Genomic DNA, 26,840 nt, shown 5'->3' with positions numbered 1-26,840 from the left:
CACTAATTATGAGAGGGCAAGATTACAGGAGAGGCACTCACACTAATTATGAGAGGGCAAGATTACAGGAGAGGAACTCGCACTAATTATGAGAGGGCAAGATTACAGGAGAGGCACTCACACTAATTATGAGAGGGCAAGATTACAGGAGAGGAACTCGCACTAATTATGAGAGGGCAAGATTACAGGAGAGGAACTCACTAATTATGAGAGGGCAAGTTTACAGGAGAGGAACTCACACTAATTATGAGAGGGCAAGATTACAGGAGAGGAACTCACACTAATTATGAGGGCGCAATATTACAGGAGAGGAACACACTAATTATGAGAGGGCAATATTACAGGAGAGGAACACACTAATTATGAGAAGGGCAAGATTACAGGAGAGGAACTAAAACTAATTATGAGAGGGCAAGATTACAGGAGAGGAACTCACACTAATTATGAGAGGGCAAGATTACAGGAGAGGATAACACTAATTATGAGAGGGCAAGATTACAGGAGAGGAACACACTAATTATGAGAGGGCAAGATTACAGGAGAGGATAACGCTAATTATGAGAGGGCAAGATTACAGGAGAGGATACACACTAATTATGAGAGGGCAAGATTACAGGAGAGGATACACACTAATTATGAGAGGGCAAGATTACAGGGGAGGATACACACTAATGATGAGAGCGCAAGATTACAGGAGAGGATACACACTAATTATGAGAGGGCAAGATTACAGGGGAGGATACACACTAATTATGAGAAGGCAAGATTACAGGAGAGGATAACACTAATTATGAGAGGGCAAGATTACAGGAGAGGAACACACTAATTATGAGAGGGCAAGATTACAGGAGAGGATACTACTAATTATGAGAGGGCAAGATTAAAGGAGATGATACACGCTAATTATGAGAGGGCAAGATCACAGGAGAGGAACACACTAATTATGAGAGGGCAAGATCACAGGAGAGGATAATACTAATTATGAGAGGGCAAGATTACAGGAGAGGATAACACTAATTATGAGAGGGCAAGATTACAGGAGAGGAACACACTAATTATGAGAGCGCAATATTACAGGAGAGGAACACACTAATTATGAGAGGGCAAGATTACAGGAGAGGATAACGCTAATTATGAGAGGGCAAGATTACAGGAGAGGATAATACTAATTATGAGAGGGCAATATTACAGGAGAGGAACACTAAATATGAGAGGGCAAGATTACAGGGGAGGATAACACTAATGAGAGGGCAAGATTACAGGAGAGGAACACTAATTATGAGAGGGCAAGATTACAGGAGAGGATAACGCTAATTATGAGAGGGTAAGATCACAGGAGAGGATAACGCTAATTATGAGAGGGCAAGATCACAGGAGAGGATAACGCTAATTATGAGAGGGCAAGATTACAGGAGAGGAACACTAATTTTGAGAGGGCAAGATTACAGGAGAGGATAACACTAATTATGAGAGGGCAAGATTGCAGGAGGGGAACACTAATTATGAGAGGGCAAGATTACAGGAGAGGAACACTAATTATGAGAGGGCAAGATTACAGGAGAGGCACACTAATTATGAGCGGGCAAGATTACAGGAGAGGCACACTAATTATGAGCGGGCAAGATTATAGGAGAGGAACACTAATTATGAGTGTCAAAGCTCAAGAGAAGACCCAGATGCAGACAGTTTGAAGTGTGTTACAAAAACAGGGGGGCAGGCAAACAACTGGTCAAGGGCAGGCAGAGGTCAGTAATCCAGAGCAGAGTCCGAAAGGTACAGAACAGCAGGCAGTCTCGGGGTCAGGGCAGCCAGGCAGAGGTCAGTAATCCAGGGTGGTGTGACAAGGTACAGAACAGCAGGCAGTCTCAGGGTCAGGGCAGACAGAATAGTCAAAACCGGGAAAACAGGAACTAGAGCAAGACAGGCGCACGGGCAAAAACTCTGGTAGGCTTGATGAAACAAAACGAACTGGCAACAGACAAACAGAACATAGGTATAAATACACTGTGGATAATGGGGAAGATGGGTGACACCTGGAGGGGCTGGGGAGACAAGCACAAAGACAGGTGAAACAGATCAGGGTGTGACAGAGAGGGCACGATTACAGGAGAGGAACACACTAGTAATGAGTGGGAAAGATTCCAGGAAGTCAGACTAACATCACGAGCAGCAGAGGTCACGGAAGGGTTAGAGGAAACAGGGAGTGGTATGGTTGTGGAGTGGATGTGTGAGCAGTGTAGGTTGGATGAATGACAATGTTAAGGTGAATGCTAAGTAGACCTAGGTGCCTGTTATAGTGAACTGTAGAGTGATGTTTTAGGTCATGGAGAGATTGTAGGCTATCACATTAGTGAAAATGTTTTGATTTATGCTTCTCTGTTAGAACTGATTGGATCTGTTGCGGTGTTTCAAGGATTTCTGCCTCAATCTCAACATTCCATTACTCTAAATCACGTGTGAATCTCATTCCACGGAGGGCTGAGTGCCTGCAGGTTTTCGCTGCTTGCTTGTACTTGATTGATGAATGAAGGTCAGTGATTAGAAACTCCCCTCAACTGGTTGTCTAAGTCTTAATTGGACACAAATTGAAAGGAGAAACCCCCCCAAAAAATGCAGTCACTCGACCCTCAATGGAACGAGTTTGACACCCCTGGTCTAAATGATAAGGATCTGTGTGTGAAGTAGATAGGACCAGGGCTTTCTGATAAGACAGAGTTATGTGGCAGCATAGTGAGTAATGGATCGGCCCAATTGACCTCTATTCATCATACACCTTCAGGGTAGCTGCAATTCCAGATCTAATGAAAATACACATTTTAGGGAGAGTGGAATGTATGTATGTTTCTTATAAATGGTGGAAAGGGACAGACCCATCCTTCTCACTGTCTTCTATTTCATGGTTATTAATGCCTTTTAAAGGAGCAATTTAGGCTACATACAGCCTAGTCGTGCTCGGCTGGGGAGAAGAGACCACATATTGCCTTTTTCTAGTGTGCATACCTTTCTTCAATTTATCTCAATATTGTGTTCTTAACATAAAGGCACTATGCTACATAAGGATATATTTTGTGGGACATTTTGTTGGTTGAGGATGGTTTGCTCTTGTGTAGGTAAAGTTTGTTGTCCACGTCTGCTGATACTTCACCTCTAGTTAAACTTTAATTCTTATTCTTGATTCCTGTGTCCTTGGCTGTCTGGTTGTCAAGGCAACCATGCTGTCAGCAGGTTGGTTGCTAGTGCACTGTTTGTTAAATCGTTCCCTGGAGACCTATTGGTTCACATTAGCTTATACTGTTCACATACGGCGCTGGCAGGCAGTGGACGACAGAAAATGAATCTCGTGAATCATTTGAGTACCGTATGTTTTCAGTTAATATGAGTAAGATTATCACCAACCTTGTTGCATGTACTGAAGGACCTTAACTTGTAGAGTTATTCAGAGAGAATATGACAGAAGAAAATGATTGAGATAGTGATTGATAGACAGTGTCTTTCTTCCTACAGTACCGATGCTGCATAGACAGCAACAGTCTGTTGAGGTAGGTAGGGCATCAGAACAGGCATCAGGAGACTCTCCCAGGTGGCAGCAGTGTTGCCTGGCTCTGATTTCCTTCCCCGGGGGGATTTCCCTGTACCGTCTACAGAGGAGTATCACATTACTGTTTGTTTGTGTAACGAGAGTCTGATACTGCAGTCTGGTCCTACTGACTCTGTGTTCTTCACTATTTACCATTTTGTATATGAATAATGGATTAGTATAATAAATGATCTCATCAATGATCAAATTTGTATGTATATTATTTTACATTTGTTATTTTTATGGAGTCAAAAAAAGATATGGGGTTTTCTCTTTAAAATACATATTTTCCTTCTGGTTCATGTTTTTTTTAATGTAATGTACCCAAATACATTCATCATGATTGTTGCTGTCAATAAATCAACAGGTTTGTCCACCACTGACAGTTTTCTGGCTAGGCTGCCATCACACACTGCATGAATGGAGCATTTGCTCATGTCTGTACTCACTGTCCCTCTGCTCCTGGCCCTGGCCTCTGCAAACCCAACAGCCCATTGAAACCTATGCAAATCTGCCCTCATGCCACAGTCTCTCCATCTCCATCAGCAAGCTCTGCACGTCTGCTCTTGTTAGGACCAGCTGGGACATAGACTGCCTGGGAATGAGAGTCAGCTGAGTAGAACTGAGCTCTCTCTCCCTCTCTTTCTCTCTCTTTCTCTCTTACTCTCTTGCGTGAGGGTTTCTCCATTTCTCCCACTCCCTTTCTTTTCTCAGCCTTTATTTCTGTCTTCTTCCTCCCTCCCCCCCTCTCTCCTCTGCTGCACCTCAGCTCCAGGCAGAGCTCCAAGCCCAGATTTACAGCCATGAGCTTCATACAGAAAGAGGCTTTGAGATGAAAGAGTCTGAGACAGTCAGACTGAGCACAGAGGGAGAGAAAGACGTTCAGGGACTGAGAGAGCAAGGAAAGAGAACGAGAAGGAAAGACATGGCAGTGTGCTTTGCAGTGTGTACTGTCATGTCTGCTTTGTACTGTCAGGACATTTCTCCTGATAGAAATGGTCCTTACGATTGGACCGTTTACAATGGCAAGGCTTGGTTTGTAAGGCTACCACTTGTCCTCTGTACTGTGTTTATGGTCAAGGTCACAGAGGACTTCACTGTGTTGAGCGGTACTGAGCGTGGTCGCCTCCCTTTCCTCAGTCCATTGGTGGTGTGATGATCCCTGACCCTGTGTGGCTGATGCTAGGAACACAGTAACGTCTGCCGCTCGGCCAGGCCCCAGTAATGATGCCATCAATCACATGTATTTATAGAACACCAGGGCACCTTTCATAAAGGAGCACAATGACCTGTGGGCTTCTGTTCAACAACAAGTTCTACAACAGGACTCTTCTCTTCCGAGGGAGAGGGAGAGAGGGTGAGAGAGAGGGGGGAGAGAGGGGGAAGAAAAGGAACAAGGGAGGGAGGTTGGCACCTGAAGCTACCAATGACCCACTGTGGCGTCTATAACCTATGATTTTCAGATTGAACGCTATTAGACAGAGACATGGATCCATCAGATGAGCTTCTTGAGCTAGATGTTACCGATGCTGTATGTTGAGTGTACTACTACTTCATGAAATACACCCCCTTAAAAGATTTAGATGCACTATTGTAAAGTGGTTGTTCCACTGGATATCATAAGGTGAATGCACCAATTTGTAAGTCGCTCTGGATAAGAGCGTCTGCTAAATGACTTAAATGTAAATGTAATGTAAATGTATAAACATTACCGTGACCTTTGACTTAGGAATAGGGCTGAAAATGGCTAATGACAAAGGAACAAACACTGTGTATATTGACAAGAGTAGTAATGTCAATGATCAATCAAGCACATGGTAACACCTTTTGTAATAAAAGAGAAATGTAGGCGATATCAGGTTTTTTGAGTGCTAAAGCTGGAGTCACTCTGCAACTGAATTACACACCCTTGTTCCCAAGACCACTGGCCTGAGTAAGAGTGGGCACGCCCTGTTTTAACCAGAAAGAGCAACACAATATATACATATTTCATCTGAATTTCATGAGTTTCTTTCAACAGCATTGTGTGCGTATTTCCTGTCATATTGTTATATCATACTGTTATATCTCCTCTTCTGGTTCTCCAGCCTTGGCCTTCATCCTGAGAGGTCTCTGGTGGCAACAGGTCAGGTAGGGAAGGAACCCTACATCTGTGTGTGGGACACCTTCAGCGTACAGACCATCTCTGTCCTCAAGGACGGACACTCCCATGGAGTGGCCTGCCTGGCCTTCAGCGCAGATGGACAGGTGAGACACACACACACCACCTCACACCTGACTCACCTCACGCACTCCTGCATGCACCTGTCTCTCATTCACCTCTTGTCTTAGTGGATGGTTTCCTGTCCTATCACCCTGTTAACAAGGCAAACCTGTTGGATATTCTGAGTCTCACTGAAAAACAACAATACTTTGTCACGCAGCAATGCGAGTGCTCCATCCTTTGCGAGATTGTAGGGTCATACTCAGGGCTTGGAACCGGTTCAGGGAACAGAACGGAAAACTGGAAAATAATGAAATAAAAAGAGTATCACATAGCCTATAGCCGTGGGAATGGGATTGTGGTGGTGGGTTGCTGAGAGAAGTGAAGCCTACTGGGGATGATGTACAGCCCTCTCATTAATCATGTTTACTGGGAGGAATGCTGGGACAGCACCATTCTCCTATGACCTTTAGATTGATGGATGGGGCTCTTTGAGAGTCTCCTACAGCAGCAGCCTATTCACTTCCCCTACAAGACCAGTAAGCTACACCCAGGATAGGGGGTGGAGGGAGGGAATTGAGAGAGGGGACGGAGGGAGGGGATGGAGAAAGAGGACGGAGGGAGGGGATGCATGGAGGGGACTGAGGGAGGGGATCCATGGAGGGGACGGAGGGAGGGGACGGAGGGAGGGGATCCATGGAGGGGACTGAGGGAGGGGACGGAGGGAGGGGACGGAGGGAGGGAGGGGACGGAGGGAGGGGACTGAGGGAGGGAGGGGACTGACGGAGGGAGGGGACTGAGGGAGGGGACGGAGGGAGGGGATCCATGGAGGGGACTGAGGGAGGGGACGGAGGGAGGGGACGGAGGGAGGGGACGGAGGGAGGGGATCCATGGAGGGGACGGAGGGAGGGGACGGAGGGAGGGGATCCATGGAGGGGATCCATGGAGGGGACGGAGGGAGGGGACGGAGGGAGGGGACTGAGGGAGGGAGGGGACTGACGGAAGGGATGGAGGGAGGGGACAGAGGGAGGGGACAGAGGGAGGGGATCCATGGAGGGGACGGAGGGAGGGGACGGAGGGAGGGGATCCATGGAGGGGATCCATGGAGGGGATCCATGGAGGGGATCCATGGAGGGGATCCATGGAGGGGACGGAGGGAGGGGACGGAGGGAGGGGACTGAGGGAGGGAGGGGACTGACGGAAGGGATGGAGGGAGGGGACAGAGGGAGGGGACAGAGGGAGGGGATCCATGGAGGGGACTGAGGGAAGGGACGGAGGGAGGGGACGGAGGGAAGGGACGGAGGGAAGGGACTGAGGGAGGGGATGGATGGAGGGGACTGAGGGAGGGGATCCATGGAGGGGACAGAGGGAAGGGACAGAGGGAGGGGACTGAGGGAGGGGACTGAGGGAGGGGACTGAGGGAAGGGACGGAGGGAGGGGACGGAGGGAAGGGACGGAGGGAGGGGACGGAGGGAAGGGACGGAGGGAGGGGACGGAGGGAAGGGACGGAGGGAAGGGACTGAGGGAGGGGATGCATGGAGGGGACTGAGGGAAGGGACGGAGGGAGGGGACTGAGGGAAGGGAAGGAGGGAGGGGATGCATGGAGGGGACTGAGGGAGGGGATGGAGGGAGGGGACGGAGGGAAGGGACGGAGGGAAGGGACTGAGGGAGGGGACTGATGGAGGGGATGCATGGAGGGGACGGAGGGAGGGGATGGAGGGAGGGGACGGAGGGAAGGGACGGAGGGAGGGGACGGAGGGAGGGAGGGGACGGAGGCAGGGGACGGGTGGAAGGGACGGAGGGAGGGGACAGAGGGAAGGGACAGAGGGAGGGGACTGAGGGAGGGGACTGAGGGAGGGGACTGAGGGAAGGGACGGAGGGAGGGGACGGAGGGAAGGGACGGAGGGAGGGGACGGAGGGAAGGGACGGAGGGAAGGGACTGAGGGAGGGGATGCATGGAGGGGACTGAGGGAAGGGACGGAGGGAGGGGACTGAGGGAAGGGAAGGAGGGAGGGGATGCATGGAGGGGACTGAGGGAGGGGATGGAGGGAGGGGACGGAGGGAAGGGACGGAGGGAAGGGACTGAGGGAGGGGACTGAGGGAGGGGATGCATGGAGGGGACGGAGGGAGGGGATGGAGGGAGGGGACGGAGGGAAGGGACGGAGGGAGGGGACGGAGGGAGGGAGGGGACGGAGGCAGGGGACGGGTGGAAGGGACGGAGGGAGGGGACAGAGGGAGGGGACGGAGGGAGGGGACTGAGGGAGGGGACTGAGGCAGGGGACGGGTGGAAGGGACGGGTGGAAGGGACGGAGGGAGGGGACGGAGGGAGGGGACGGAGGGAGGGGACTGAGGGAAGGGACGGAGGCGGAGGGAGGGGACGGGAGGGGACGGAGGGAGGGGACGGAGGCAGGGGACGGGTGGAAGGGAAGGAGGGAGGGGATGCATGGAGGGGACTGAGGGAGGGGATGGAGGGAGGGGACGGAGGGAGGGGACGGAGGCAGGGGACGGGTGGAAGGGACGGAGGGAAGGGACGGAGGGAGGGGACGGAGGGAGGGGACTGAGGGAGGGGATCCATGGAGGGGACAGAGGGAAGGGACAGAGAGAGGGGACAGAGGGAGGGGATCCATGGAGGGGACAGAGGGAAGGGATGGAGGGAGGGGACAGAGGGAGGGGATCCATGGAGGGGACAGAGGGAAGGGACAGAGAGAGGGGACAGAGGGAGGGGATAGAGGGAAGGGATGGAGGGAGGGGACAGAGGGAGGGAAGCAGGGATGGTTGCTGTTGTCGTTGCCTTCATTGTGGTTTTAGCGTTGACAAATGCAATGTCACGTCAGAGGAGGCTGCGGTGGGTGAAGAATGTGTCTCACAGCTCCCTAAGTAATTGGGTGTCTGGAGGGAGGGAGGGAGGGGATAGGTTGGTGAGGAGAGCCAGGGCTAATGTAGCCGAGTGTCTGGAGGAAGAGAGGAGAGAGGAGAAAGGGAGGGTTGGTGAGGAGAGCCAGAGGGTTAGTGAGGAGAGCATTAGCCCTGGCTCTCCTCACCAACCCTCCCTCTCTCTCTCCTCTCTCCTCTCTTCTTCCAGATACTCGGTAGCATTAGCCCTGGCTCTCCTCACCAACCCTCCCTCTCTCTCTCCTCTCTCCTCTCTTATTCCAGATACTCGGTAGCATTAGCCCTGGCTCTCCTCACCAACCCTCTGGCTCTCCTCACCAACCCTAATGCTACTGAGTATCTGGACCAGGGAGGGGCAGCAAGCAAAGTTTACCTCAGACCCTTGGTCAATCATAAAGACATTTAGGCTCCTTTCTAAAATGCATTAGATGGCTGTGTTCTTGGAACCCCTGTGTGCACAGCGAGTAAACAACTCTGGGTGTAATATAAAGCAGATGGATGTCTTTTTTGGTTGGGATTTAAATGGATTTGTGGATGAACGGTTGTGGCAAACCACAAATATGACAGAACAGGTTTTCCTAAAGAAAAGAGAACATATTCTCTCCCACTGAAATGTATTGATTCATGGACACACATTACCTTTCACTGTCATTCAGTTAAGCACATTAGGTCAACTTACATTTGGCATTCATCTACTCTCTTTTGAACAATTTGTAGAAATGCCTTATATTGGAGCATCACATCTGAAATATCCCTGACATTTAAGTCTAATAAATGTTTTTATCTAGTCATATTTCTTTGTCATCCCACAAATCCCTGTAAAATGTTCACTGTGCAGGGAGACAGTTGGCAGAAATGTTCCTAAATGCCTTTGTCTCATAAGATGGGTAATTAACAATTAACTTCCTAAATGGTAATTTCCGCCAGACTAATTGGAAACAATTTGCATTCCTTTCTACGGTGAGCGTGATAAAATACAGCTAGTGTTTTTCAAGGTCTTACTCTATTAGCTGCAAATTGCTATGCTGCCTGTGAACTGCATCTCTGCAGCTGTCACATGGGAAAATGATGTCATATTTCCCCTCCCACTGGGCACAAACTGATCCACACTCTATAAGGCATGTACAGTGCAAGTATTCAGACACCTTCCCTTTTTCCACATTTTGTTATGTTACAGCCTTCTTCTAAAATGGATTCAATTATTTTTTTCCCTAATCAATCTACACACAATACCCTATAACAACAAAGTGACCAGCTTTTTATACATTTTTGCAAATGTATAAAAATAAAAAACATAAATACCTTATTTAAGTATTCAGACCCTTTGCTATGAGACTCAAAATTGAGCTCAGGTGCATCCTGTTTCCATTGATCATCCTTGAGATGTTTCTACAACTTGATTGGAGTCCACCTGTGTTAAATTCAATTGATTAGACATGATTTGGAAAGGCACACACCTGCCTATATAAGGTCCCACAGTTGACAGTGCATGTCAGAGCAAAAACCAAGCTATGAGGTTGAAGGAATTGTCCGTAGAGCTCAGAGAGCGGATTGTGTCGGGGCACAGATCTGGGGAAGGGTACCAACAAATGTTTGCAGTATTGAAGGTCCCCAAGAACACAGTGGCTTCCGTCATTCTTAAATGGAAGAAGTTTGGAACCACCAAGACTCTTCCTAGAGCTGGCCGCCCAGCCAAACTGAGCAATCAGGGGAGAAGGGCCTTGGTCAGGGAGGTGACCAAGAACCTGATGGTCACTCTGACAGAGCTCCAGAGTTCCTCTGTGGAGATGGGAGAACCTTCCAAAAGAACAACAATCTCTGCAGCACTCCACCAATCAGGCCTCTATGAATGAGTGGCCAGACAGAAGCTACTCCTCAGTAAAAGGCACATAGTCCACTTGGAGTTTACCAAAAGGCAGCTAAAGACTCTCAGACCATGAGAAACAAGATTCTCTCGTCTGATGAAACCACGATTGAACTCTTTGGCCTGAATGCCAAGCGTCACGTCTGGAGGAAACCTGGCACCATCCCTACAGTGAAGCATGGTGGTGGCAGCATCATGCTGTGGGGTTGTTTTTCAGCAGCAGGGACTTGGAGACTAGTCAGGAGCTCTGTGCTCCAGAGCACTCAGGACCTCAGACTGGGGCGAAGGTTCACCTTCCAACAGACAACGACCTTAAGCACACAGCCAAGGCAACGCAGGAATGGCTTCGGGACAAGTGTCTGAATGTCCTTGAGTAGCCCACCCAGAGCCCGGACTTGAACCCGATCAAACATCTCTAGATAGACCTGAAAATAGCTGTGCAACGACGCTCCCCATCCAACCTGACAGAGCTTGAGAGGATCTGCAGAGAAGAATGGGAGAAATACAGCCAAGCTTGTAGCATCCTACCCAAGAAGACTCAATGCTGTAATCGCTGCCAAAGGTGCTTCAACAAAATACTGAGTACTGAGGTTTTTTTTTCATATATAATTTGCAAACATTTCTAACAACCTGTGTTTGTCATTATGGGGTATTGTACTGTCATTATGGGGTATTGTGATGTCATTATGGGGTATTGTGATGTCATTATGGGGTATTTTTGTGTAGATTGACATATTTTTTATTTTTTTTCAATCCATTTTAGAATAAGGCTGTAACAAAATGTGGGAAAAGTCAAGGTGTCTGAATACTTTCCGAATGCACTGTATCATCAATTATGCCGTTTAGGGATATATAGCATTTACAAAGTCATCAACAGCTTTTGTTTCAATTCAACCCAGGGTTCAACTAAAAATAGACAATTCATATAGGCCTAGGGTTTCAAGTTTTGGTTGATTTCAGTTAATAAGTTAGTCATTTATATGTTGGATTCACGTCTCCATCTCAACCAACAATCTTAGTTAAAGAATAGGATTAAATCAAATCAAACTGTAAAGTGCATTTCAAGTTTGAATTAGTCCTATTCTTTAACTTAGATTTTTGGTTGAAATCAAGACGCGAATCCAAAATATTAATTATTCAATTGTAGACAAACTGGAATTAAAGCCTGACTCAGTGGAACAGATGGAGCTATCCAAGCAGAAAAAACATATCCTTCAAATGTTGTTATTTGATAGAGCTGACAACCAAACACAATTCAATATCACTTTCGCAATACGGTACATTGCCTATTAACTTGTTAAGAAATGATATGTTGGATTCACGTCTCCATTATAACCAAACACTTTTGTTAAAGAAATAAAATGATAAGATTAAGCCAGTGGCTTAGATCTAAGTATCCAAGCAGTAGACACATCTCTTTTAAATGTTGATATTTGTTCGCATTGTCAACCAAACACAACTCAATATTACTTTCGTAATATAGTAAATAGTCTTAAGGCTATCTTAATGTAATGAGTAACACATCCATGGCCACATTTTGAGGTTACTGTAACTATAAGTCTTATATAATCATATAAAGCATGCATGTTCACGGTAGTATGCATAGGTCATCGCAGGTCTGTGGAGAGCTTCATAATTGCTGTAATAATCTGCTCAGAATCTTGAACAGCATTGATCACTTGCACCATGTACATTTAATGTAATCTAAACTGCAATCCAGGTCATGTGGTTGTGCTATAAGATGAAGCACAGTGATAATACATTAAGTTGTTGTATAAATAAACAAAATATCAGACATTGATTTTCATTTGGACTTTGGTTGTGCTTTTTAGATGGTTGAAAGCATAGTGATAACACATTGGGAATTCAACAATCTTCTGGCTGTCTTTTTGAGTGGATGAAAATAGGATGAAATCTCATTGATCAACGTATCTACCAAATATTACCCAAATATCTATGTTGAAATGATGCAGTACCATATACAGTACCAGTCAAAAGTTTGGACACCTACTCATTCCAGGGTTTTTATTTATTTTTACTCTTTTCTACTTTGTACAAGAATAGTTAAGACATCAAAACTATGAAATAACAAATATGGAATCATGTAGTATTTTATATTTGAGATTCTTCAAAGTAGCCACCCTTGATGACAGCTTTGCACACCCTTGGCATTCTCTCAACCAGCTTCATGAGGAATGCTTTTCCAACAGTCTTGAAGGAGTTCCCACATATGCTGAGCACTTGTTGGCTGCTTTTCCTTCACTCTGCGGTCCAACTCATCCCAAACCATCTCAATTGGGTTGAGGTCGTGTGATTGTGGAGGCCAAGTCATTTGATGCATCACTCACCTTATTGGTCAAATAGCCCTTACACAGCCTGGAGGTGTGTGTTGGGTCATTGTTCAGTTGCACAACAAATGATATTCCCACAAAGTACAAACTAGATGGGATGATGTATTGCTGCAGAATGCTGTGGGAGCCTGCTGGTTAAGTGTGCCTTGAATTCTAAATAAATCACAGACAGTGTCACCAGCAAAGCACCCCCACACCATCACACTTCCTCCTCCATGCTTCATGGTGGGAACCACACATGCGGAGATCATCCGTTCACCTACTCTGCGTCTCACAAAGACACGGCGGTTGGAACCAAAGATGTCAAATTTGGACTCATCAGACCAAAGGACAGATTCTACTGATCTAATGTCCATTGCTCGTGTTTCTTGGCCCAAGCAAGTCTCTTCTTCTTATTGGTGTCCTTTAGTAGTGGTTTCATTGCAGCAATTCGATCATGAAGGCCTGATTCATACAGTCTCCTCTGAACAGTTGATGTTGAGATATGTCTCTTACTGGAACTCTGTGAAGCATTTATTTGGGCTGCAATCTTAGGTGCAGTTAACTGTAATGAACTTATCCTCTGCAGCAGAGGTAACTGTGGGTCTTCCTTTCCTGTGGCGGTCCTCATAAGAGACATTTTGTCATAGCGCTTGATAGTTTTTGTGACTGCACTTGAAGAAACGTTCAAACTTCTTGAAATGTTCCGCATTGACTGACCTTCATGTCTTAAAGAAATGATGGACTGTCGTTTCTCTTTGCTTATTTGAGCTGTTCTTGCCATAATATGGACTTGGCCTTTTATCAAATAGGGCTATATTCTATATACCACCCCTACCTTGTCACTACACAACTGATTAGCTCAAATGCATTAAGAAGGAAAGAAATTCCACATCCACTTTTAACAAGGCACACCTGTTAATTGAAATGCAAAGGGTGGCTACTTTGAAGAATCTCAAAATATAAAATATAACACTTTTTTTGGTTACTACATGATTCCATATGTCTTATTTCATTGTTTTAATGTCTTCACTATTATTCTAGAATGTAGAACATATTAAAAATAAAGAAAAACCCTTGACTGAGTAGGTGTGTCCAAACGTTTGACTGGTACTGTAAATTAATTGATTTTGAAAATATAAAGAAAGAAATCCTCCATTTACAGTATATTAATGAATATTTCTTAAGCTTTCTCCATTGAATAGAAACAGCCTCCCTCCTTTCTTTTGCAGATTAATGAATAGGTCCCCCTTTCTCTCCTTTTCAGCGGCTGGCCTCTGTGGGGCTGGATGGCAAAAATACAGTGTGTGTTTGGGACTGGAAGAAAGGAAAGATTCTGGCCACTGCGACAGGACATTCAGACAGGGTAGGCTGTTGTGTGTGCTGTGCACATGTTTGCATTTTTGTATGTGTGTTGTGTATTGATTAAGTGTGTATGTGAGTATACAATGTGTTTGCGTCTTGACTTTCTGTGTGATTGAGGAAATGTTTGTGTGTTATTGGCTTGGCTGTCTTTCAGATCTTCGATATATCCTGGGATCCCTTTCAGCAGAACCGGCTGGTGAGCTGTGGGGTAAAGCACATCAAGGTGAGCTTCAGAATAACAACACAGTCTGCTCAGTCTGTCCATGCACTACCATTAAGACAAGTCCAAAAATAACTTTTGGGGAGCTATCAATGTTGGGATGGGTTACCCTTACCCAATGCAGCCAGCAGCAGTCTATTTTCAAGTTCTACAACAGGGGTTCCCATCTCTTTTTCACATTTGACTGTCCAATTTGTTTTACTTTAGAAGGCCATAGCTCAGCTTCTGAATGTCATTAAGACAAACCAATGTTCATCAGAGTTGCCACTTCCTCTGCATTTTACTGATTGTTTCTAGACCAAAGCATTGCAAAGTGAAAGAATACAATAAAACAATCAAGGACGGTCCCTCCACAGGGGTGTGACCCCTAGGTTGGGAACCCCTGTTCTTCAACATGTACGTTTATACGGTTGTTGTTAAAAGTGGAGGAGTAAGTAGGTGCTCTCAGATATCCTAGCAGCAGAATGAGAAAGTGGTGTTAGGGGGACATATTGTTTTCATTGTGTCAAAAGCAGTAATCTGGTCTGTCATTCCCCTCTAGAAGGGCTGTCTTCTAGTGTACTCACACTCACACTCACACACAGATACAACACTGAACTTACTGAAGAGCCCTCAGTTTACAATAAATATGTACATGGAAATTCCTCACAAAGAGTAGCAATGGATAATCACATTTGTAGTTTTTTTGCTTACACTCTTAGAAAAAAAAAAGGTGCTGTCTAGAACCAAAAAGGGTTCTTTGGCTGTCCCCATAGGAGAACCTTTTGAAAAACCCTTTTTAGTTTCAGGTAGAACCCCTTTGGTTTCAGGTAGAACCCTTTTTAGTTCCATGTAGAACCTTTTCCACAGAGGTTCCTACATGGAACCCAAAAGAGTTCTACCTGGAACCAAAAAAAGGTTATCCTATGGGGACAGCCGAAGAACCCTTTTGGAACCCTTTTTTCTAAGAGTGTGTACCATTTCCAGTTATGGTATGAGACATACATCTTTGAATTAACCGCTATGAGCTTTATTAGAAACAAGCACCATGCTATATGCCCGGAGAAGATCAGGCTGGCTAGCAAATGAACAGTTGTGATTGAAGCAACGCATCTCCAAACGCTGATCTCTGTGCTCTTGTTCTCTCCCTCTTCACTCTATCCTTTCCTGTCATTGTCCACCTTCTCTCTTTCTCATATTCTGTTTTATCCACCTCTCTCTACCTCTCCTCCATCTTCTGTTTTATCCACCTCTCTCTATCTCTCCTCCATCTTCTGTTTTATCCACCTCTCTCTCTACCTCTCCCCGTCTTCTGTTTTATCCACCTCTCTCTATCTCTCCTCCATCTTCTGTTTTATCCACCTCTCTCTATCTCTCCTCCATCTTCTGTTTTATCCACCTCTCTCTATCTCTCCCCGTCTTCTGTTTTATCCACCTCTCTCTATCTCTCCCCATCTTATGTTTTATCCACCTCTCTCTACCTCTCCTCCATCTTCTGTTTTATCCACCTCTCTACCTCTCCTCCATCTTCTGTTTTATCCACCTCTCTCTATCTCTCCTCCATCTTCTGTTTTATCCACCTCTCTACCTCTCCTCCATCTTCTGTTTTATCCACCTCTCTCTATCTCTCCTCCATCTTCTGTTTTATCCACCTCTCTCTACCTCTCCTCCATCTTCTGTTTTATCCACCTCTCTCTATCTCTCCTCCATCTTCTGTTTTATCCACCTCTCTCTATCTCTCCTCCATCTTCTGTTTTATCCACCTCTCTCTATCTCTCCTCCATCTTCTGTTTTATCCACCTCTCTCTATCTCTCCTCCATCTTCTGTTTTATCCACCTCTCTCTACCTCTCCCCCATCTTCTGTTTTATCCACCTCTCTACCTCTCCTCCATCTTCTGTTTTATCCACCTCTCTCTATCTCTCCCCCATCTTCTGTTTTATCCACCTCTCTCTACCTCTCCTCCATCTTCTGTTTTATCCACCTCTCTCTATCTCTCCCCCATCTTATGTTTTATCCACCTCTCTCTATCTCTCCCCCATCTTATGTTTTATCCACCTCTCTCTATCTCTCCCCGTCTTCTGTTTTATCCACCTCTCTCTATCTCTCCCCCATCTTATGTTTTATCCACCTCTCTCTATCTCTCCCCGTCTTCTGTTTTATCCACCTCTCTCTCTCTCTCCCCCATCTTATGTTTTATCCACCTCTCTCTACCTCTCCCCATCTTCTGTTTTATCCACCTCTCTCTATCTCTCCCCATCTTATGTTTTATCCACCTCTCTCTATCTCTCCTCCATCTTCTGTTTTATCCACCTCTACCTCTCCTCCATCTTCTGTTTTATCCACCTCTCTCTATCTCTCCTCCATCTTCTGTTTTATACACCTCTCTACCTCTCCTCCATCTTCTGTTTTATCCACCTCTCTCTCTACCTCTCCCCCATCTTCTGTTTTATCCACCTCTCTCTCTACCTCTCCCCCATCTTCTGTTTTATCCACCTCTCTCTCTACCTCTCCCCCATCTTCTGTTTTATCCACCTTTCTCTATCTCTCCCCGTCTTCTGTTTTATCCACCTCTCTCTCTCTCTCCCCATCTTCTGTTTTATCCACCTCTCTCTCTACCTCTCCCCCATCTTCTGTTTTATCCACCTCTCTCTCTACCTCTCCCCCATCTTCTGTTTTATCCACCTCTCTCTATCTCTCCCCCATCTTCTGTTTTATCCACCTCTATCTCTCCCCCATCTTCTGTTTTATCCACCTCTCTCTATCTCTCCCCATCTTCTGTTTTATCCACCTCTCTCTATCTCTCCTCCATCTTCTGTTTTATCCACCTCTCTCTCTTTCCTCCATCTTCTGTTTTATCCACCTCTCTCTCTTTCCTCCATCTTCTGTTTTATCCACCTTTCTATTCACCTCTCCAATTTTTGTCTTTCACCTTTCCTTTCCTCCCTCTATCATTGCATACTTGTACTTCTCTCTCATTCCCTGTCTCATCTCTCCTTCTTCTTTCACTCGCTCGCCACCTCTGCATCTTCCCCCTCTCCATGTCTCTAGTTCTGGGCTCTCTGCGGGAACGCCTTGACGCCCAAACGGGGGATATTCGGGAAGACGGGTGACCTACAGACTATTCTGTGTGTTGCGTCGGCTAAAGATGATGTCACGTACTCTGGGGCGTTGAATGGGGATATCTACGTGTGGAAAGGACTGAACCTTATGCGCACGGTGCAGGCCGCTCATGGGGTGAGTGAAATACGTCACTCTAATTCTCAACACTCATTGGCTGTACACTTCCGGACATCCAAACTCCCACTCCGGCTAAACCCAAATCTTCTCATGTCTATAATTGCGTAAATCCATATACTGCAGCAACTCAATTCCCCTACCCTGCCTATGAATCCCATCCCTAAAGCCTTTTGTAAATCTATAAGGTGTTGAAAAGCATTCAAAATGAGGATTTTGCCCCTTTTTTTGTCTCCAATACAGAAAATAAACTTTTTGACCCACACTCCATCTGAAATCATATTCCTTTTCAAGTACCTTTTTCTATGCACAGAACAGTTTGATAATCCCCCTGCCTAAAACTAAAGTTGACTTCACTGTGTGTAGGCTGGGATCTTCAGCATGTATGCCTGTGAGGAGGGCTTCGCGACGGGGGGACGTGACGGCTGTGTCAGGCTCTGGGACGTGGACTTCAAGCCTATCACTAAGATCGACCTTCGGGAAGCTGAGCAGGGGTATAAAGGTAGGCCTGTTTTAAGGTCGGGTTGAAGGCCTGGTTTAATCAACATGGGGCTCATTGATTGATGAGCGTTAGCCCTCTGATCTGTTCAACGTCACAGAGTCTAAGCGGTGTGCATTAGCCGATATGCCCTTCACAGGTTCCCGGGAGATGCCAGAGAAGCACGGGGCCAGAAGGCTGATCAAACCTTGTCAGGGTCCGCATGTTTGTGCTTGTCCCTGTATTTTATTAGGATCCCCATTAGCTGTTGCAAAAGCAGCAGCTACTCTTCCTGGGGTCCACACAAAAGAGAGACTGGTATGCATAGTATTGATATTAGCCCTCTGATTACAGTGAATAGCAAGACGTGCTGCTCTGTTCTGGGCCAGATGCAGCTTAACTACAGTGAGGGGAAAAAGTATTTGATCCCCTGCTGATTTTATACGTTTGCCCACTGACAAAGAAATGATCAGTCTATCATTTTAATGGTAGGTTTATTTGAACAGTGAGAGACAGAATAACAACAACAAAAATCCAGAAAAACGCATGTCAAAAATTGCATTTTAATGAGGGAAATAAGTATTTCATCCCCTCTCAATCAGAAAGATTTCTGGCTCCCAGGTGTCTTTTATACAGGTAACGAGCTGAGATTAGGAGCACACTCTTAAAGGGAGTGCTCCTAATCTCAGTTTGTTACCTGTATAAAAGACACCTGTCCACAGAAGCAATCAATCAATCAGATTCCAAACTCTCCACCATGGCCAAGACCAAGAGCTCTCCAAGGATGTCATGGATAAGATTGTAGACCTACACAAGGCTGGAATGGGCTACAAGACCATCTCCAAGCAGCTTGGTGAGAAGGTGACAACAGTTGGTGCGATTATTCGCAAATTGAAGAAACACAAATGAACTGTCAATCTCCCTCGGCCTGGGGCTCCATGCAAGATCTCACCTCGTGGAGTTGCAATGATCATGAGAACGGTGAGGAATCAGCCCAGAACTACACGGGAGGATCTTGTCAATGATCTCAAGGCAGCTGGGACCATAGTCACCAAGAAAACAATTGGTAACACACTACGCCGTGAAGGACTGAAATCCTGCAGTGCCCGCAAGGTCCCCCTGCTCAAGAAAGCACATATACATGCCCGTCTAAAGTTTGCCAATGAACATCTGAGTGATTCAGAGGACAACTGGGTGAAAATGTTGTGGTCAGATGAGACCAAAATGGAGCTCTTTGGCATCAACTCAACTCGCTGTGTTTGGAGGAGGAGGAATGCTGCCTATGACCCCAAGAACACCATCCCCACCCTCAAACATGGAGGTGGAAACATTATGCTTTGGGGGTGTTTTTCTGCTAAGGGGACAGGACAACTTCACCGCATCAAAGGGACGATGGACGGGGCCATGTACCGTCAAACCTTGGGTGAGAACCTCCTTCCCTCAGCCAGGGCATTGAAAATGGGTCGTGGATGGGTATTCCAGCATGACATTGACCCAAAACACACGGCCAAGGCAACAAAGGAGTGGCTCAAGAAGAAGCACATTAAGGTCCTGGAGTGGCCTAGCCAGTCTCCAGACCTTAATCCCATAGAAAATCTGTGGAGGGAGCTGAAGGTTCGAGTTGCCAAACGTCAGCCTCGAAACCTTAATGACTTGGAGAAGATCTGCAAAGTGGAGTGGGACAAAATCCCTCCTGAGCTGTGTGCAAACCTGGTGGCCAACTACAAGAAACGTCTGACCTCTGTGATTGCCAACAAGGGTTTTGCCACCAAGTACTAAGTCATGTTTTGCAGAGGGGTCAAATACTTATTTCCCTCATTAAAATGCAAATCATTTTATAACATTTATGACATGTGTTTTTCTGGATTTTTTTGTTGTTATTCTGTCTCTCACTGTTCAAATAAAGCTACCATTCAAATTATAGACTGATAATTTCTTTGTCAGTGGGCAAACGTACAAAATCAGCAGGGGATCAAATACTTTTTTCCCTCACTGTAGGTCCTTCTTTGCAGCACTTGACCATATGACTGGACAATAATCAAGATAAGACAAAACTAGAGCCTGCAGGCTTTTTGGAGTGTGGTGTCAAAAAAGCAGAGCATATCTTTTAATGGAGAGACAGAGGATGAGAGGCACATCTTTATAAGGAGATCCATCTAAGCTCACAGGGTTGTGTGTGCTGTCTATAGATTTAAGGGTCAGAGTCCACGCTTCTGATGCAGGGGTGTGTGAGCAGGTCGATCCAGACACTCATGTATGTGTACAGGGGTTAACATACTGTAACCAGTGAGTATGTGAAGGTCACTTAAGTCAGTGGGTTCTGCCTAATAGAGACCGATGTGTGTTCAGCTCATTGAGATCCCTGCCATGGTGTTTTATTAGCCTATCCCTGTGTATTTATGTGAGTGAGTGAGTGAGTGAGTGAGTGAGTGAGTGAGTGAGTGAGTGAGTGAGTGAGTGAGTGAGTGAGTGAGTGAGTGAGTGAGTGAGTGAGTGAGTGAGTGAGTGAGTGAGTGAGTGAGTGAGTGAGTGAGAATCAAATATGCCAGAGAGAGAGAGAATCAAATATGCCAGAGAGAGAGAGAATCAAATATGTCAGAGAGAGAGAGAATCAAATATGCCAGAGAGAGAGAGAGAATCAAATATGCCAGAGAGAGAGAGAATCAATGCCACTCATCCATTTCAATCCATCTGAGCCAGAGGAAGCCATGTTAGTCAAATCAGACATAAAAATAAAAGATGGTTGGGCCTGAGAGAGTCTGTGCTGTATGGATGAAACAGTTTCTAAACCATTGTGACAGATGACATTTAGTCAACTCCCTGTTTCTCTCTGCTCTATGCCTCCTGCTAAGTTGAGGAAACCATCAGTGGCACTCATGTATTATCAATGAGTCTCTTCTCGCTTCCCTTCCTTTGCTCCTCTGTTCTCCTCTCCTCTGTTCTGAGATGGGGCTGCTTGGCTGTTAGTGGTAGCTCGGGGCTGGTAAAAGCTCCGTAAAGCTCTGTGTCCCCAGCCATCCCCGGGGGTGGGGAATACTAATATTTGACCTTTCACAGGAAAGTGACAGTTATAAAGGCTGTGGCCTTTCTGAAAGCCCCACAGACACCCTGGGATTAGATACTGGCCTTGTTGGGTGTTGGGTGGCCGGTCAAAGACCTTCGGAAATAAATATTGTAATATGAATCTTGATTGAGTTTAAATCGATCTTGTCGGTTTGGTCAGTAGGAATGTCATTATGCAAAAAGATAACTTTTCCAAACGTAAATTAGTAAACCTTCACAACAGCTTGTGGAAATGATTTCTGTACCCTCTGTATTAAGGGATTTCCAACTTCTGTTCTTGAAAATGTTGAATCCCAGTGAAGGGTTGATTCCCAACTGCAGATCGGTTTTAGAGAGAAGACATCTGAGATAAGTAATTACTTTTCAGAAATGGTTATTCCCCCCAGGGTGTCAAAGCTGAAGTGTATTGTGCAGCCAATTAACTCGAGTTATCTGGTTGCCAGGTATTTTATGTCCACACAGATTATGAGACTGGTTCGGTTGCAGGTACGCTGTAAACTGTAGACTATAAAACATGTTGTAGCTGGTTTCTGGTTGCCAGGTATTGTTTTAAAATTGTTTTCATATCCTGTGATGTTATTGAGTTTTTTTATTATTATTCTTTTTTACCTTTATTTAACTAAGCAAGTCAGTTAAGAACAAATTCATATTTACAATGACGACCTACCCTTGTTATAACAAGAGTCTGGGGATTTATAGCTGTGCTTCTACTGACTGAATTATAGACTCTTTAGTACTGATGGGGTGCATTGGGTGATGTCTTGCATTGGGTGATGTCTTGCATTGGGTGATGTCTTGCATTGGGTGATGTCTTGCATTGGGTGATGTCTTGCTGATGTCTTGCTTGCTTGAGATGGCTTCGCTGAAGCAGCTCAATCTGTTTCTCTCTAGAGTTGTCTGCTTCATCTCTCTCTTCCCAAATGAAAGTCGACCTGTATCAGCCACACATTCTCCTTCTGCAGTTTACTGTGAAAATCGGAACGTTGTCAGTGGATTGGATGCTACCCTTCATCACCTGCTGAAGAACGGGTGGGATTGCATTCGACTCACCACTTTTGTTATACATGATAGAGCATTCATTATTTGTCATGTCCTCTCTCCCTCTCTCTTTCTCTCTATCCATCTATCTTCCTCTCCCTCTCTCTCCCTCTCCCTCCTCCCTCTCTTCCCTCTCTCTCTCAGGGCTGTCTATCCGCAGTGTGTGTTGGAGGGCAGACCGTATCCTGGCAGGGACGCAGGACAGTGAGATCTTTGAGGTGATGGTTCGGGACAGAGACAAGCCTCTGCTCATCATTCAGGGTCACTGTGAGGGAGAGCTCTGGGCTCTGGACGTCCACCCCAAGAAACCGCTCGCTGTGACCGGCAGTGACGATCGATCTGTACGGTCAGTATTAACTCCAGCAACAATGTAGCTCATACATCAATTCCCTCAGGAGCGTCTTCATAGACCCAGTTGTTATCACCCAGGCCAACATCTCTGTCCATTCTATTTTAATCCACCAGTCCATCCAGGCTTTTCATCTTAATCACATCCACTCAGTGAACCCTGACCCGCAGTCCTACTCGTCCTATTTGGTTCATTGGTTCTCCTCGCTCTCAGACAGCCCTTAGTTTGTAAGACACTGTTCTTCACATTTCTAACAGGGACAGTTGTAGGCTAGTTCAGAGCTAGCTATCGAGAAGTCACAGTGTCAGCTTGTGCAGGGGACAGATCATGCATAATGAGGCCTCACGTCTGCTATCAGTAGAACTGGATCAGTCCCTCCACAACACACACACACAGACCCACACAACCCTGCTCTACCAGGAGAGACAGAGCTCTCTGAGGGCCCAATCAAGGAGCCAATTAGTCTCTGTCTCACAGACACACACGCACACACATACACGCTCACAAGCCCGAGTGCACACACATGCGCACACACACACATACACCTCCTGCATCTCAGCAACTTAATTCAACTTAATTCAACTTAATTCAAGCCTTCACCCTGCAGCTGCAACTAGCTCATTAAAACTTCTGTCACTTAACTACAACTCATATAATTTACTCTATTATGACTGTCTCTACAGCAGCAATGTTCATAGCTGAAACTGTGCTGATTGGTCATGACTGTGTGTGTGTGTGTGTGTGTGTGTGTGTGTGTGTGTGTGTGTGTGTGTGTGCGCGTGTGTGTGTGTGTGCGTGTGTGTGTGTGTGTGTGTGTGTGTGTGTGTGTGTGTGTGTGTGTGTGTGTGTGTGTGTGTGTGTGTGTGTGTGTGTGTGTGTGGTGTTTTCAGGTTGTGGAGCCTGGCAGACCACACCCTGATAGCTCGTTGTAACATGGAAGAGGCTGTCCGCAGTGTGGCCTTCAGCCACGATGGCTCTCAGCTTGCTCTTGGCATGAAGGACGGCTCCTTCACTGTGCTTCGAGTCAGGTACTGCTAACATCTTTAGTCCCTAGAGAATCTTCATTTGATCACCCGGTATTTGCAGGAAATGCAAACTTGTAGTGTATTCAAGGTTTAATAAGGCTTCTAAGATTTGTAATTTCCTTGATTTTATTGAAATGACGTGGCAATAACGTTGATTCAACCAGTGTGTGCCCAGCGGGTTGAATTATGCCAAAGCTGGTGAAAGTATTTTCAGCATCAAACTCTTCAGATACATCTTGTAAAGAAGGGCCATAAAGTTATGAAACCTAGCCTATAGTGGGCCAAAACCTCGGGTTTAAACAGCCCTATATTGAGATGCTGAATTCATCACTTAAAGACAGATTGAAGGCTTCAGTTTAATTTACTCCCCAGCAGACCCAGTGTGCAGGCCTGCACTTTCCATTAAGTTATAGTAAATTGGTCCGCAGTGCTGTTAATCAATACGTTTTGAAGTGGCTAATCCCCACGCTGCACTTTGAAGTGAGCAGCGCTCCTGATTTGTATTCAGTCTATTAGAAATGAGTGAGCTTACAGCAGCAGAAGCAGCTTTTTCTGATTGGATTGAATTTCTGTTGCCTGGGGCTATGTTTTATTGTGCTGTATGGTTTTGACGGAGAGACGGTATGTTTAGAAGGGTTTGACTTGTTACTTTGACTTTTTATTCACCTCATCGTTGGCTATAGCTGTTGGCTGATTATTGAGCCACATAGTGCACTCTATACCTTGATATTCCCCATAGGCTATTCCCTATAATTACTGTTCACCATATCTAATGGTTAGGAGTTTTTCAGGATAAGAGACACCCATCACTGGCAACATGATTAACAATTACAGCACATTGTTAGAATATGAAGCCATACAGTCTAGCCATCCTGCGATTACATACTCCCCCCATCTAAAATGACCAGTCAAAAATGAGTTAATCAAATCTGGGCTCGTAAAATTGCTTTTGTGTGGGAGCAGCAGGTGTGATAAGACTGTGGTGGTTTCATTGTAATACATCCTCCGCAGAGAGAGACAGCAGGAGGACGAGTCTAGTGGCAAGGCTGCCTCATTGTTTCAGCTGGCTTTACAAATAACAAGCAGAAGGTAGCGCTGTGCTATGCATTACTGCTGGATTTGTTAAAATGCTACTAACGGGAAGTTACATGCGTCTGCATATTAAAGCAGACTTGCTAGTAACAAAAAACCCAAAAGAATAAACCAGCTGATCAGTTGATCTCTCGTTGCGTCCAGGGCCCGGTTTGGGAAACCCTGGGGAAAACGCAGCCTTAGAGTATAAGAATATAAGGCCTATATTTCATTCAAACGTTTCACCTTAAATAGATAACTAATGTAATATATGCCATTTCAAATAACTTTATTAGCCTTCATTTTCATTTGATCAATATAGATTAGTTACATATTTCAAATAGGGACAGTCCAGGGATATTTTACCCCTGATCTTGATAAGAAATAACCATATCAGACCATTTTCTTTGAAAGACAGTTGTATTTAATGCAGGGGTGCAACTTTCACATTTTTGTCCCCCCCCAGTTTTCTCATTGGAATGTGATACAAAACGAGGCAACTGTGTGCTTTAGGACCATGCGGATGTCTCCGAGCGGTCGGGTAGGCTGTTTGGAGTGTTTATCCGACTGGATACAAAGATATATCATATCCCCCCCCCACTTCTAAAACCAAAGTTACGTCCCTGATTTAATGGATCACATCAACTGGAAACAAATAAAACAATAAGAGTAGGCTACACCAACGTTTCCATTCATACAACATGTTGGATAATTGCCACAGTAGATTTGCTGTGGTAAACAAGGAAATACTTATTTCAGTTGTGCAGAATTATTGTCAAATAGATAAATCGCCCTAGGTCTGCTTAAAACGTTGTTCCGATGATAATACCCACCAGAGGGCGAACACATCTTCAGAGATTTTGGTAGCAAGGACTAAAGTAGCATTTCCCTAACTCTGTCCTTAGGACTCCAAAGGGTGCATGTTTTGTTTTTTGCCCAAGTACTACAAAGCTGATTCAAACAACTAATCATCAAGCTTTGAAAATGTAATCAACTGTGTTGTATTAGGGCAAAAACCAAAATGTGGGGTCCCAAGGACCGAGTTTGGGAAACGCTGGACTATATTAACGCTGACATCGGCTTTAGGGAGTGGTAATGAGGTGACCAATAATGGTTCCAATTGAGATCAGCTCTGCGGAGGAATTTAGTGCGTATTGATGGTTTAGCGAGAGATCAGCTGATGATCATCTGGTGGCCACTGATGGTTGCAATTGGCCCATAATAACAATGAATGGACCCAGTCCATCTGCTACTGCTCACTGGCTGAGTTTACACAGGGAGCCCAATTGTGATATATTTTTCACTAATTTGACCAATCAGATCAGCTCTGAAAAAGGTCTGATGTCAAAATATCTGATGTGATTGATCAAAAGATCAGAATTGGACTGCCTGTCTAAACAAAGCCACTAGGTAGATGAATGAGCTAGCCAGCCAGCCAGCCTCCTGTACAGAGCCGAGGGATTCACTCTTTTCTTTCTCTCTATCTCTCTCTCCCTCTCTCTTTCTCTGTCTCCCCCTCTCCTCACTCTTTCTCTTTTGCTGATTTGCTCGCTTTTTCTCTCTCTCTCTTCCCCCTCCATCTCTCTTCCCTCCCTCTCATCCACCCTCCCACTCCTCTCTCTCTACCAGGGACATGACAGAGGTGGTACACATTAAAGACAGGAAGGAAGTGATTCATGAGATGAAGTTTTCTCCGGATGACAGCTACCTGGCCGTGGGCTCTAATGACGGCCTGGTGGATGTGTACGCTGTGGCGCAGCGCTACAAGAAGGTGGGTGAGTGCAACAAGTCTTCCAGCTTCATCACCCACCTGGACTGGTCCATCGACAGCAAGTTCCTCCAGAGCAACGACGGGGCGGGAGAACGCCTCTTCTACAGGATGCCAAGTGAGTGAATCAACGCCACCGGTGAAAAAGCAAGGCTTCATAATGACCCTGTGTCTTTCCTCTGAACTAGGCCATGATAACCATGATATAACTCATATTACCTCAGCTTGCTGTGAACACAATCAGTGATTAAATCGGATGTTTCTTGTTTCCTTATCGGGAGAGGTTACATAAACAGATCACACAGCAATCAGCTTGACAGTAAACAGCAATTAGGCCCATGAAGGTGGTTCACAGCTAGCTTATCGCCATGCCAAGCAAGCC

General features: G+C 45.7%; 1 protein-coding gene across 2 annotated transcripts in view; it reads left to right on the top strand.

Moving 5' to 3' along the window:
• Window positions 1–26,840, top strand: part of LOC106577113 (echinoderm microtubule-associated protein-like 6) — a 158,527-nt gene that overhangs the window by 50,472 nt on the left and 81,215 nt on the right. For both annotated transcript variants that reach the window (XM_014154859.3, XM_082964859.1), the window contains exons 2-9: window positions 5,665–5,824; window positions 14,134–14,232; window positions 14,386–14,454; window positions 17,481–17,666; window positions 18,033–18,168; window positions 22,390–22,591; window positions 23,485–23,622; window positions 26,320–26,576. In XM_014154859.3, coding sequence (XP_014010334.1) covers window positions 5,665–5,824; window positions 14,134–14,232; window positions 14,386–14,454; window positions 17,481–17,666; window positions 18,033–18,168; window positions 22,390–22,591; window positions 23,485–23,622; window positions 26,320–26,576 — 1,247 coding nt within the window. The remainder of the gene's footprint in view (window positions 1–5,664; window positions 5,825–14,133; window positions 14,233–14,385; window positions 14,455–17,480; window positions 17,667–18,032; window positions 18,169–22,389; window positions 22,592–23,484; window positions 23,623–26,319; window positions 26,577–26,840) is intronic.

Source organism: Salmo salar, chromosome 18, assembly GCF_965601325.2.
Source record: "Salmo salar chromosome 18, fSalSal1, whole genome shotgun sequence".
NCBI lineage: Eukaryota > Metazoa > Chordata > Actinopteri > Salmoniformes > Salmonidae > Salmo > Salmo salar.
This window is presented reverse-complemented; position numbering and strand designations above follow the sequence as displayed.